The following is a 12,266-nucleotide window of genomic DNA, read 5'->3' as shown; positions in this document are numbered from 1 at the left end:
GAGTACAGACGCTCTCGTACAAACTCATCTCCCTCTGCAGGACCTGTGGAAGTCCTGCAGAGGGAGATGAGTTTGTACGAGAGCGTCTGTGTTAGGATCATCATCATTTGGTGATTCTGTTCTCAGACATGGTTAATGGACTGATTCTTATATAGCGCTTTTCTACTCTCCCGGAGTACTCAAAGCACTCTATACAACATGCCTCATTCACACCCACTCATATACACGAGTGCAACCTAACCTGTATTCGCACGCATTCACACTCCGATGAACCTGGAGGGCAAGGCTACTTGGCATGCAGACTGGGGAAGCCAAGGATCGAACCACCGACCTTCCGATCAGCTGATCTGCTCTACCATCTGAGCCACAGCCGCCCCGACATGTGAAGCTAGAGACACCGGCAACCATGGTCAACTGTCTTCCAGGGGCCAGAGCTAAAACAATGTGGGACTCTGTAGTTTTCTCTGGTCCCCTCCCCAATCAGACCAGCAGTGACATGTTTAGCCGCATGTTCTCCTTAAACTGCTGGCTGTCTGAGTGGCGTCCCAGAAACGATGTGGGCTTCATAGATAACTGGCAAACCTTCTGGAGGAAACCTGGTCTTGTTAGGAGTCAAGTCATCTTTATTTATACAGCACATTTAAAAGACATCAAGTGTCGGCCAAAGTGCTGAACTGAGGGATGATATAATAAAAGAATTAAAGTAGAAAGAAAACATTTTAAAAAGGAATTGTAAGACACGTAAGAGTATATAGCATATAATGTACATGCAAATATGCACATACATATACAAAACTGTACACATTCACACACAAGCACACATATGTGAACATAACGTATATACACATGCAACATCATCCAATAAGATGAGAGACCAAATAGACAGAATAAAAAAGATATCAAAGAGATCCGAAAGCCTTGGAAAATAAGTAGGTCTTGAGATTCGATTTAAAGACTTCCAAGGATGAAGAGGATTTTATGAAGGGGGAAGACTATTCCAGAGTCTCGGGGCGGCAATGGAGAAAGCCCTGTCACCTCTAGATTTGAGCTGGGAGCGTGGAACGGATAAAACCATCTGACTGGAGGAGCGCAGAGATCGAGTGGGTCGGTGCAGGCTAAGATCTGAAATGTAACCTGGAGCCAAACCATGGAGAGCTTTAAAAAGAAATAGTAAAACCTTAAAATCGATTCTATGTTTAAGTGGTAGCCAATGTAGAGATGCGAGTACCGGGGTAACATTCTCTCTCTTTCTAGTGCCCGTCAGGAGCCTTGCGGCTGCATTTTGAACAAGTTGCAGGCGTGACAGGCTCGAGTGACAGATGCCTAAATAGAGAGAGTTACAATAGTCAAGACGTGACGATATGAAAGCATGGATAACAGTTTCCAGGTCTTTAGATGACAGGATATTTTTTAGTTTAGAAACGCTCCTGAGTTGGAAAAAACTGCCACGAACGACTGGATTTATTTGCTTGTCCAGCTTGAGAGTGGAATCAAAAATGAAACCAAGATTTTTTACACGGGGATGTACATGAGCTGATAATGGGCCCAAATTGTTTCTTTTGAGACTAATAGAGTCCTGCTTACCGAAGATTATAATGTCGGAGCTGAATGAGGTCTCGTCTCTTCAGTGGGTCTCAGGCTCCGCCCACCCTGGTTGCACTCTAGGATGAACACCTGTCTCGGGTGGGTCTGCAGGAAGGGGTTATGCAGTCTGCTGGTCGTTAATGTTTACACTAATAAAGCTTTTTTGTTCATGCCTGTCGCGTCCGGAACTGTAGAAATCACAATTATTGTCTGAAGGCCGATAAAAATGCCCAACTGATTTTATTTTGCCAAACGGATCATTACGGCTTTGCCACACTGGTCCACTTGATTTATCTTTATTATTTAATAAAGCTGTATTGAAATGTTTAAGTCTTTACTGTCAGCAGCTGCAGTTCCAGCACGGACCACCAGGTGGCAGTACATCCCCCAGGACTTGTTCCCACTGCTGAGTTCAGTAAAGTTCACTTATTTTCAGTTTTACTGTTTATCTGCTTCACTCTTAATCAGCTTTGGTTGCTATGACAACAAAGTTCAGCTCAGGTGAAATAAAAGAGCGACGCCGTTCAGGTATGAGAGCGCTTTATTGTCTTCCTGGGTTCATTCAACCGCCACTTCCACGTTCACATCACCACCTTGTCAAATGTTACTAATACAGACAGCACCACGAGGTCACACCTACCCACAGGTCAACAGCAGTGACATCATCATACACCGTGTGACATCATCAGAGCGCCGCGTGAATGTGATCGATAGAAGACGACACCAGCGGGCAACATTCAAGCTTTATTCATCAAAAATAAAAACGCACTTTCTGACAGGAAACAGCACCAACATGGAGCTCAGAGGGGGCGGGGCCACAGGTGGAATGTGGGGTGGTGGGGTTGCAGAGGGCAAGCGGCACATTCACAGTTTGAAGGTGAGCAGAGAGGGAGGATGTTTGACTTTCTGGAAGTTCTTCAAAAACAAACATGACATCACTTTCTGTCCTCTGAAGTTAACGCTGTTGAGCGCTCTGACTTCCTGTCGTCCCTGCGGGCCTGATTTCTGTGTCTGATCTGGGGTCTGTTAGCGGGTGCTCAGTGCAGGCTAAAATAACGTTGTGCTAAAGGCGAAGGGGGCGGGGCTTGAAGGCCCGGGTGCAGCCTTTAGAAGCACTTGCGGTGGACAATGGAGGGTCCGGCCTCGTCGTACTCCTGCTTGCTGATCCACATCTGCTGGAAGGTGGAGAGCGAGGCCAGGATGGAACCGCCGATCCACACCGAGTACTTCCTCTCCGGGGGAGCGATGATCTGAGAGAGGGGTCAAAAGTTAACTAATTTTCTGCTGAATGTGAGTGAGCCTCAGTGAGGTCGTCAAGCCTCACCTTGATCTTCATGGTGCTGGGGGCCAGAGCGGTGATCTCCTTCTGCATGCGGTCTGCGATTCCCGGGTACATGGTGGTTCCCCCAGACAGCACGTTGTTGGCGTACAGGTCTTTACGGATGTCGATGTCACACTTCATGATGCTGTTGTAGGTGGTCTCGTGGATACCGGCCGACTCCATACCTGCAGGAGGACCGAGGACCAGATGCTGGGTTAGAGAGGTTCAATCAGCCATCAGTGTTACAAAAGACGGAGCGAACAGTCGAATCTGAGCTTTTCTCGATCGTCAGCATTGGAGAATCTGCTGATTGTCTTTGTTTTTTGGGTCTGAAGATGTTCGGACACATCAGATCAAGTATTCAGGAGTGCAAACTCAACAGATTAATAAAACAAAAAAAGTGTTTTATTAAGTAGCAGAGTTCTACTCTAACCAGGTACAGGGACAGACAGGCAGGAGGCACCGACCGATGAAGGAGGGCTGGAATAGTGTCTCAGGGCAGCGGAACCTCTCATTGCCAATGGTGATGACCTGCCCGTCAGGAAGCTCGTAGCTCTTCTCCAGCGAGGACGAGGTGGCGGCTGTCCCCATCTCATTCTCAAAGTCCAGAGCCACGTAGCACAGCTTTTCCTTGATGTCCCGCACGATCTCTCTCTCCGCTGCAGGCACACAGACAGACAGACCGGGTCAGAAACATCATCACAGGTGACTCTGACATTACCTGGAAGTGGGCGTGACCTACCGGTGGTGACAAAGCTGTAGCCTCGCTCGGTCAGGATCTTCATGAGGTAGTCGGTGAGGTCGCGGCCCGCCAGGTCCAACCTCATGATGGCATGAGGTAGGGCGTAGCCCTCGTAGATCGGCACATTGTGGGTGACGCCATCACCTGAGTCCAGGACGATACCTTGAGGGTAGAGAAACAGGACAACTTTGATTAATAACCTTTAACTTTAACCTTTAAACCCACAGTTTTCAATCCGTCACCGTGACAACAAATATAATTAGAAACAGTGCAGCCATTCTCGCTGCTATGCAGATTCAGATCAAACTGAGGTTAGTGTACTTGGCCCTGAAAATCATAGAAATATGGTCTCTAACCAGATTCTTACTCTGGATGGCATTAAGTTGGCCTCCAGTAACACTGTGAGGAACCTTGGAGTCATTTTTGACCAGGAGTAAACCACCAAAACTAAGATGAGATTGTGATTAAGGAGAAAGTGGGAGGTGTGGTCCAACCTGTGGTACGTCCTGAGGCGTACAGTGATAGGACGGCCTGGATGGCCACATACATGGCAGGAACGTTGAAGGTCTCGAACATGATCTGAAAACAAAAAAATCGTGGAAATATTTAGTGTTAACCATCAATCTGTGTTCCTCCAGGAACAGACAGAAGAATCCAAAACCTGCAGTTCCTTTAGCATCCAGCAGAGGCAGCAGTGCGTCAGCCCCCCACAGACTTCCACGTTGAAACTTTACACCAAAAATAAACATTTTTAAAGCCTGATGCACAAACTGTTTGGTCTCTGTAGATAATTTGCCCTTCTTAACATCTGTTTTTAAATCATATTAAGTTTGCATTATTAGGGGCGTGGTTACTTTGGCTGACAGGTGGATAGTGACACAGGTGGCTGTAGCTGCTAGCTGCCTGCTAGGCTTTGCCTCAGCTAATTGGAGTCCATGAACTGGGCCTCTGGACCCAGTGTTGTGCTGGTGGAGCTTTTTGGAGCATTTTAAATGATGTAATGTGACCAGTAACATGGCTGCTGTAAGGTCACTGTGCTAACAGATAATCCCAGGAGGCTTAGATCCAGTTTGCTGAGTGTATGTTACTGATTAGCAGGTATCTGCGTGATAAACCTGTACAGTGTGTGGATACAGACTGATAGCCAAGAAAACTAGCATTAGCTTATAACTTTCAGCATTCCACCCGCTGACCAAATATGTTCACTTCCTGAAGCAAAAACCCACTACGGCAGTACCCATAAACTTAAGATTTAAAATCTGACTTTGAAAAAATTAATGGGTGATGTCATGATGTCCATTTTTTATCTACAGTCTGTGGGATACCTGCTTCATCTTGTTGTTTGTTGTACTGTAGTGTACTTTCATACTGCAATACATTATATATATATATATATATATATATATATATATATTATCAGTACATGTAGAGCACTATACTATAGTACTGCATTACTGTGGTACATGTAGTACCTGTGTCATCTTCTCCCTGTTAGCTTTGGGGTTGAGTGGCGCCTCAGTCAGCAGGGTGGGATGTTCCTCTGGAGCCACTCGCAGCTCGTTGTAGAACGAGTGGTGCCAGATCTGACCAATCAGAGAGCAGAGCAGCAGTCACACAGGTGTGTGTGTGTGTGTGTGTGTGTGTTTGCGCGCGTCCATGTGTGTGTGTGTGTGTGCGTGTGTGAGACACACCTTCTCCATGTCGTCCCAGTTAGTGATGATGCCGTGTTCGATGGGGTACTTCAGGGTCAGGATTCCTCTCTTACTCTGAGCCTCGTCACCCACGTAGCTGTCCTTCTGCCCCATGCCCACCATCACTCCCTGCACCACACAGAGCACGCTCAGTTTACTGTCTGGTACTCACCTGTGCCCACTAACCTCGCTGTCCCCTGATTCTTCAATAATATATTACTGTCATAATCCCGACATTTGTAACTGGATGTGCGTGTGTATGTGTGTGTCCCTGTGTATCTGTATATGCATGTGTGTGTGTCTGTTTCTGTGTGTGTGTGTTTGTTTCTGTGCGTGTGTATGTGTGTGTCCCTGTGTATCTGTATATGCATGTGTGTGTGTCTGTTTCTGTGTGTGTGTGTTTGTTTCTGTGCATTTGTATGCATATGTCCCTGTGTGTGTGTGTGTTTGTACCTGGTGCCGAGGCCGGCCCACGATGGAGGGAAAGACGGCTCTGGGAGCGTCGTCTCCGGCAAATCCGGCTTTGCAGAGACCGGATCCGTTATCGCAGACCAGAGCGGTGCTCTCCTCGTCATCACACATGACTGCAGGGGGCGCTGTAGACGAGCAACGACACTACGACACCGAGTCACACTGCAGGCAGAAGAAGACGCAGGTTCAATTACTTATCATCGGCAGGCGTGTGTGAGCGCTCGCCACTCAAACCATCCACATGTGTCACATCCCAACATTATTCTGTTTGAGCCCTCAGCGCCGCGGCGGCCTGTGAGGGCTCACGGCTCTGACGGAGATCCAACCACTCGACATTTTTGTTCATTTGTGCTTTTGGAGACAGTTTAAAGCTTCAGCAGGAAGTGAGCAGGGAAAGGCAACTTCGACACATCGCATTGAAGGTCACACCGAGCCGGGCTGAAGGTCCCTGCAGTACCGCACTCCACCACAAGATGGCGCAGTGAGCTGACATGACCTTCAGCAGGTAAGAAGACGCTCCTGTTGAAGCAGTGAGGTTAAAATGGATCGTCCGCACAGAGGGAAACCTGCCCGAGGACCTCACATCATCCAGCTGCAGCACCCCCCCAAACATGAGGCACTCTGGGAAAACTTCCTAATTAGGACATGAAGCAGAGTCCTGCCTGTGTTTGGTATGCTCGCTCGCCCTCTCTCCCTCCCTGTGCTCTCTCTGCCTCCCTCCCCTCCCCATGTGTCCCTCATCGTCTCCTCGCCTCCTCACCTCACATCTGTCCATATTTAGTCATGAATCTGGGAATCGAATATTTCTGATTTTCCCTCCAGCAGAGCTCGTGGGCTCAGTTTGCCCTCAGTCCTGCCTGCCAGCTTCGCTCGACATCTGTGGCATAAACTCCAAACTAAACCTGCAGCATCAGCTGATTTCATCTAACTGTCATCCAGATGTTTAATGCAGAGGCGAGCACAGCTGCATGAAACACAAACCTTTCAAATTTACCTTTTAAACCATGAAACATTTTTTCTGCAGATTTCAAACTGGCTGTGAGCAGCAGGGGGCGCTGCTGCACCGCCCTGACAGGTTTTACAGCTACAACTACATGTGTGTGTTTCACGTCTTTCCCTTTCTTCAATTTGTAGAAAAAGTTTTAAGGAAAAAAAAATCTGCTTTGATCTTTAGCTAAAATCATAAAAACTGTTTTCACGTCTCTGTGCTGCCGCAGGTGTGCTGTAAACACACGAGGCCGTGTGTGTTCAAACTTTAAACACACACGGCTGAGAGGCAAAAGTAAAGACATCACTCGTCCTCACACGAGGCTACGGAGGCCTGTTTGTGCCAAAAAACTAAATTCAGAAATGATATGGAAAACACAGACACACTCCCCATACCTGTGTTCAAGTACAAGTTAATATTTGATTTTCTTTTTGTATTTAATCAATATTTCAGTTTTTAAATATATATTTTTCAGCCTACATTTGATTTTTTTTCTTTATGTTCTTCAAATTTCTCTGGGACATCAGATGCTTCAGAAGCATGAGAAATGTTTCATGTATTTTTAGTTTTCACCAATTTCACTCTGTGGGGGGAGTCACTGCCCCCTGCTGGCTGGAATGGTCCACAGGTTTCTCTTATTCATTTAAAGCTGATCGGAGAGCTTTGCAGAGCTCAATGAGGATTTAATCTGATCAATGTTCAATTAAAGTTTCAGTTTGAACCAAACTTCAGTCAGAAAAAGTCCAATTTTAAACACACGAGAAACACCAAAGTTTCAACGACCTGAAACATGGAAAAACACGCGAGGAGCAACAGGAGGAGGAGAGAGGAGGTGAAAGGTGCCACTTTCTCACTGTTCACTACAACCACGAGGAGCACAGCAGAGAAGGACACAGAGGAGGTGGAGGAGAGGCTTAATGAACGGAGAGGAGGTGAAAAAGGTTCCATAGCTTTTACACAGTTTTACATGAGAAAGAGCAGAAAGGAGGAGAGCGAGGAGGTGCTGGAGGAGGTGAGCTGTGAGAAGAAACTGGGAGGTGATGGAGGAGGTGAAATCATGGAACTGTAGAGAAAATAAAAGAGGTAGACGAGGCGAAGTAAAGACAGAGAAGGAGCTGCAACATTTTTAAAGTGTCAGAGCAGAGGAGCAGAGAGGAGGAACGGCAGCTTCATCACACTTACGCACAGGCAGCCAGGTGAGGAAGAAGAGGTGGTGGAGGTCTTACCGTGGTGGTGCAGGGCCTGCTGGGATGTGGGGGCGGGGGCAGGACAGAAGTGAGAGTCTGCAGAGCTGCGACTGAGTTTATCAAGCCTCCACCTCCTCCATCCATCCCTCCATCCCAAACAAGGCTCTGAGCCCCCTCCCGTCTCCTCTCTCCCCCCGCGCCTCCCCCACTCTCCCCTGCTTCAGTCCTTATAGGGCAGGCCTCGAGGGAAGCAGCCAATCACACGGCTGGTGGTGCCCCCGGACTTTCTCCCATCATTCACTGCATTCCTCAGAGAGAGAGGAGCGCCGAGGGCTCCTGGAGATCACACGGCCAGTGTAATCAGGTTACACAGCCAGAGTAATCAGATTACACAGCCAGAGTAATCAGATTACTCAGTGAAAGTCCTACTTTCACTGTGATTGGGGTTGAAGAGCAACTCCTCTGGCAGTTACAATGATGAATGAATGAAACGTGCATCGCCCCCTGCAGGCTGCTGGCGGTATGCCTCATAAGCCCTGCCCCCTCCACGTTAACAGCTGGGATATAAACCAAAATTAAAATAATAATTAACCCTTTAAAGCCGGTCAGAGCGGGCATGCTCCGTTTTGCGTAACTATTTTTAAATCCCGTAGCTCTGCAACCACGTAAGCTAGCGCAATAATTTTTTTTGCATATGAAACCGGAGGAGTTGTATTTACATCTTATGCCATCAGCTTGTCCTCGGTCACGGTTTCCTTCCACATAAAGCTTTGCAAAAACTGCATAAAAAGCACTTGCAGGAACTAAAACATAATATTCCAGAAACAGCTTTGCCGATCTGATCAGCTGTTTGTAACACTTCCTACGTCCATCAGCGTGAACTATCGCATATCCACCATGACCTGTCCGAAACCGGAAGTGACATCATTTTCGCGGAAATGTAGTTTTTTACCATCAGGGCCTCATGAGCCTATACTGGTGTTTTTAAAAGTTATCTTTGACTTTATGACTTTGTGTCGTTTCTGGGATGCTGAGGACTCATATTGCACTGCTGGAAATAGTTAATTTTGATGCATATGCTGCTTTTTTGCAAATTTGCATCATAATATTTATTTTCGTTTTTCCTGCAGTGTATAAAAATTGGTGTATTTCAAAAATAAAACTATGAAGACACTCAAAATAAATCTCCTGTGGTGGGAAACTATTTTGTGCAACTTTTTTGTATTTACAGTTTTGAGGGATAAGCCTCTTAAATTTCTCTAACTAGAAATATATGTTAAAAAACAAAAACGATTTTCAATTTTTTTGTACTTTATTGCACTTTTTTGCAATTTATGTAATTTCTATGCACTTAATGCATGCATATTATTAAAATTTGGGCTGTAATGGTTGTATTGATGTATAGCAACTTGAAATGCTCCCAAAAATGGCTCCACAGCATGTAAAAATATAATATAAGCTCTGGCGGGCTTGGTTCTCTGGTAGGTCTTAAAGGGTTAAATAATAAATAATTTCTGCCAGATAAGGCTGAAGCATTTTCTTTTTCATGACTTCAGTTTGCATTATTAGGGGCGTGGCCTGTCCGACTGAAGGGTGGATGCTAGACCACGCAGGTCCATGCACACCTGCAGAGAAGAGGCAAGACCTGTGTTTGAGCGATGGCCGAGCGCAGCGGTCACCTGGATTGTGATGCGCCGGAGTTGATTGGCAGCACGCCGTACTCACAGTGAGCTCTGTTACTGCGAGTCCTGCGTTCAGGTGGGCCTCGGCACCTGCAAGCCACTGTGCAACCCGCCTTGTCCTCAGTGTTTCTTCTCTCCTTTTAATATTGAGCTGAGCGACGCAGACATATTGATGGTACTTGATGTTTGATGTGGCGGACTGGTGACTGCGTGTTTGTTCCAGCTGTTCCAGCTATTCAGCCACATGTCTCCAGGGTGTTCCTGGGCCTCTGAGTGGATGGACCAGGGTCGTGCTGTAAAGGTCAGACGCTGTTTGCTGACAGTGTCTCACACCTCAGCCCTCCCCGACACCCTGCTTGTCCTCACCCTCCGTCTCCAAGGAAACTCGACACGGTGGGCACGCGTTTCTGTTAGCGCTGCAACAGACTTCAGCTCAAACTCTTTTTGCTGTTTTCACCACGTTAACAAACTACATGTGACCCCGTTGAGACCCAGTCCTGGTCCTGGTCCTGGTTCAGCAGGTGCTGAAGTGCAGCTGTGTTTACTGTCAGCAGCTGGTCTTTAAAGAGACCGAGAGAATGACCTCCTTTCAGCTGCTGACACACACACACTCACACACACACACACACACACACACACACACACACTCACACACACACACACACACACACACACACACACACACACACACACACACACACACACACAGCAGTCTGAAGTGTATTTCTATTAGTTTCTACTTTTATAGAGTGATGTGTGTTTCTGTGCACTGTGGTCGTGGTCCTCGGGGTTCCTGTCTGAAGGATTCAGGATCTCTCGGCATGCTCGGACTCCAGCTGACTCTCAGATGAACTTTGACCCCTCCCCTGGCCTGTTTCCATTCTCAGCTGTGCTGCTGCCAACAGATTTACATTCTCGGTGAGCTGAGCGCAAACACAAACGACTCTGAGGGTGTGACTGATGCACGACGGCTCAGGGAGGGCCTCAGAGGCGACACCTGGAAAGGTACATCAGACTTCAAAACAGAGCCGAGTGCTGGGGGCCAAAGGTCACTCTAAAACTGTAAACAGTGACACGGTTGGCCCTGGATACTGAGCGCCTCCTTTTTGAAGAGCTGAACCTTTCTCTGATGCGCGTCACTCTTCATCTCCAGGTACTTTCTCCTCACCGCCATACTGTCCATGTAACCCCCCCCCCTTTCACTGGCGCTCGCAGCTCCTCATATGGCTGTGTATCGTGTTCATTCATACACAGACTGTACACGCCTCAGCAGCACGCCAAGGAGGTGACATCATCTGTTTACGCTACAGCGCGTCCTGAATGCAGCATGCACTCCACTTGTCTTCAACATGGGACCCTGAGTCCAGCATTCCCAGCATTAAAGCTCCTTTGGCTGGATGCTGAACCATAAATTTCCCCCACTGCAGTGTGAGAGTGTGAAACTGTGCATGCAGATGATAATCAACGTGTGGAAATATAAGAAGTAAACGTCCCTCTGATTTCTGTTCAATATCAGCTCTGACTCAGACGTCATCAGCTCCTCACGTCACTGTCCGCCTTTAAACTGTCTCTGCAGTCATGCTGAGGAGCTGTCAGCTGCTCGTCCAGCTCAGCAGCAGCTGACAGACCCACACACTGAGCTCCTGCTGTGAGGCTCTCGTACCAACACGTCCCAGAAGGCTGCGCTACAGAATAAAAGCCAGCCCTTGTTTATATACAGTCTGTGTATTTGATCCTCTGTTTGCAGTTGTCTCTCTCTCTCTGTGCATGCTTTAAGTCTCTTTCTGGGGTATTTAGCAGGTGACCTCTGACCTCTGACCTCTGCTCGGTGGAGCTAAAGAGGAGGAAATGCTGTGGTGATGCATGAAGCAGTGAAGGATGTGTTGGATGAACGCTGCACAGCTAAACAAGGACAGCAGCGGGATGCCACCGCCACACCCACTGTGCTTCCTCCCTTTACACGAGGAGGAGGAGGAGGGCTGGGGCCAAGTCTCCTTTATTTACTGACCTCCTTCCTTATTTGGAGCCACAGACAGACACTTCCCCTGGTGTCTGTGGTTTTAGGTTGAATTTCTCCTCATTTTTTCCCCTGGCCTTTCTGTTCCTGAGGAGTTGTAAGGAGGGCGGAGCCTCTGTTGTAGGAAGTTTTGATTTGGTCGTAGTAAAGTTTCCTTTTAAGGAGAAGCAGAGACCCGGACACATTCCTCCCTCTGCCCGGCGCCTCGTCTCCAAACACTACGATACCCATCAGCCTCAGCAACCGTCTCCATGGAGAAGAGGCTCGTTACCAAGAATGATGAACTGCTCAGGATTCACACAGGAGGTCACCTGTTCAGTGCTCAGTGTCAGTGATGTATTTCCTGATGAACCCTCGACTCGCTCGATTCTCTCAGCCAATAGGAGAGCTTCTTTGCTCCAAACTACAACCGATCAGTGACCTAACTCCACCCTCACCGCTCCCTCAGGAATCCGCAGCAGCCAGGTGCGGATAATCAGCTGATAATCAATCCTCTGATTATTGATCATCAGCTGTGAGAGTACGGCGACTTTCTGCAGCGTTCAGGTGTATTGATACAATCTCCTCCCCACCAACTCCACCC

The 12,266-nt window shown here is 47.6% G+C and overlaps 1 protein-coding gene across 1 annotated transcript; it reads right to left on the bottom strand.

Annotated features, from left to right (window-relative positions):
* Positions 1-2,107: 2,107 nt before the first annotated feature.
* Positions 2,108-8,108, bottom strand: acta2 (actin alpha 2, smooth muscle). The gene is made up of 9 exons (XM_085467116.1): positions 8,024-8,108; positions 5,792-5,971; positions 5,339-5,467; positions 5,120-5,230; positions 4,142-4,226; positions 3,648-3,809; positions 3,373-3,564; positions 2,909-3,090; positions 2,108-2,834 (listed from the first exon to the last, which is right to left on the bottom strand). Exons 2-9 carry the CDS (start codon positions 5,918-5,920, stop codon positions 2,691-2,693), a joined length of 1,134 nt encoding a protein of 377 aa, XP_085323242.1. The 5' UTR covers positions 5,921-5,971; positions 8,024-8,108; the 3' UTR covers positions 2,108-2,690.
* Positions 8,109-12,266: the final 4,158 nt, after the last annotated feature.

Source organism: Copadichromis virginalis, linkage group LG8, assembly GCF_057382275.1.
Source record: "Copadichromis virginalis isolate Kocher_CV1m ecotype Utaka linkage group LG8, C_Virginalis_male_GT1.1, whole genome shotgun sequence".
In the NCBI taxonomy this organism is placed as follows: domain Eukaryota; kingdom Metazoa; phylum Chordata; class Actinopteri; order Cichliformes; family Cichlidae; genus Copadichromis; species Copadichromis virginalis.
This window is presented reverse-complemented; position numbering and strand designations above follow the sequence as displayed.

Excerpts from the sequence above, each read along its gene's own strand:
- acta2 (XM_085467116.1), bottom strand. The coding sequence starts at position 5,920 with ATGTGTGATGACGAGGAGAGCACCGCTCTGGTCTGCGATAACGGATCC. Across the intron at positions 4,227-5,119 it reads ACAGGGAGAAGATGACACAG|ATCATGTTCGAGACCTTCAA; the intron begins GTACTACATGTA and ends TTTTGTTTTCAG. Across the intron at positions 3,810-4,141 it reads CGCCTCAGGACGTACCACAG|GTATCGTCCTGGACTCAGGT; the intron begins GTTGGACCACAC and ends TCTACCCTCAAG.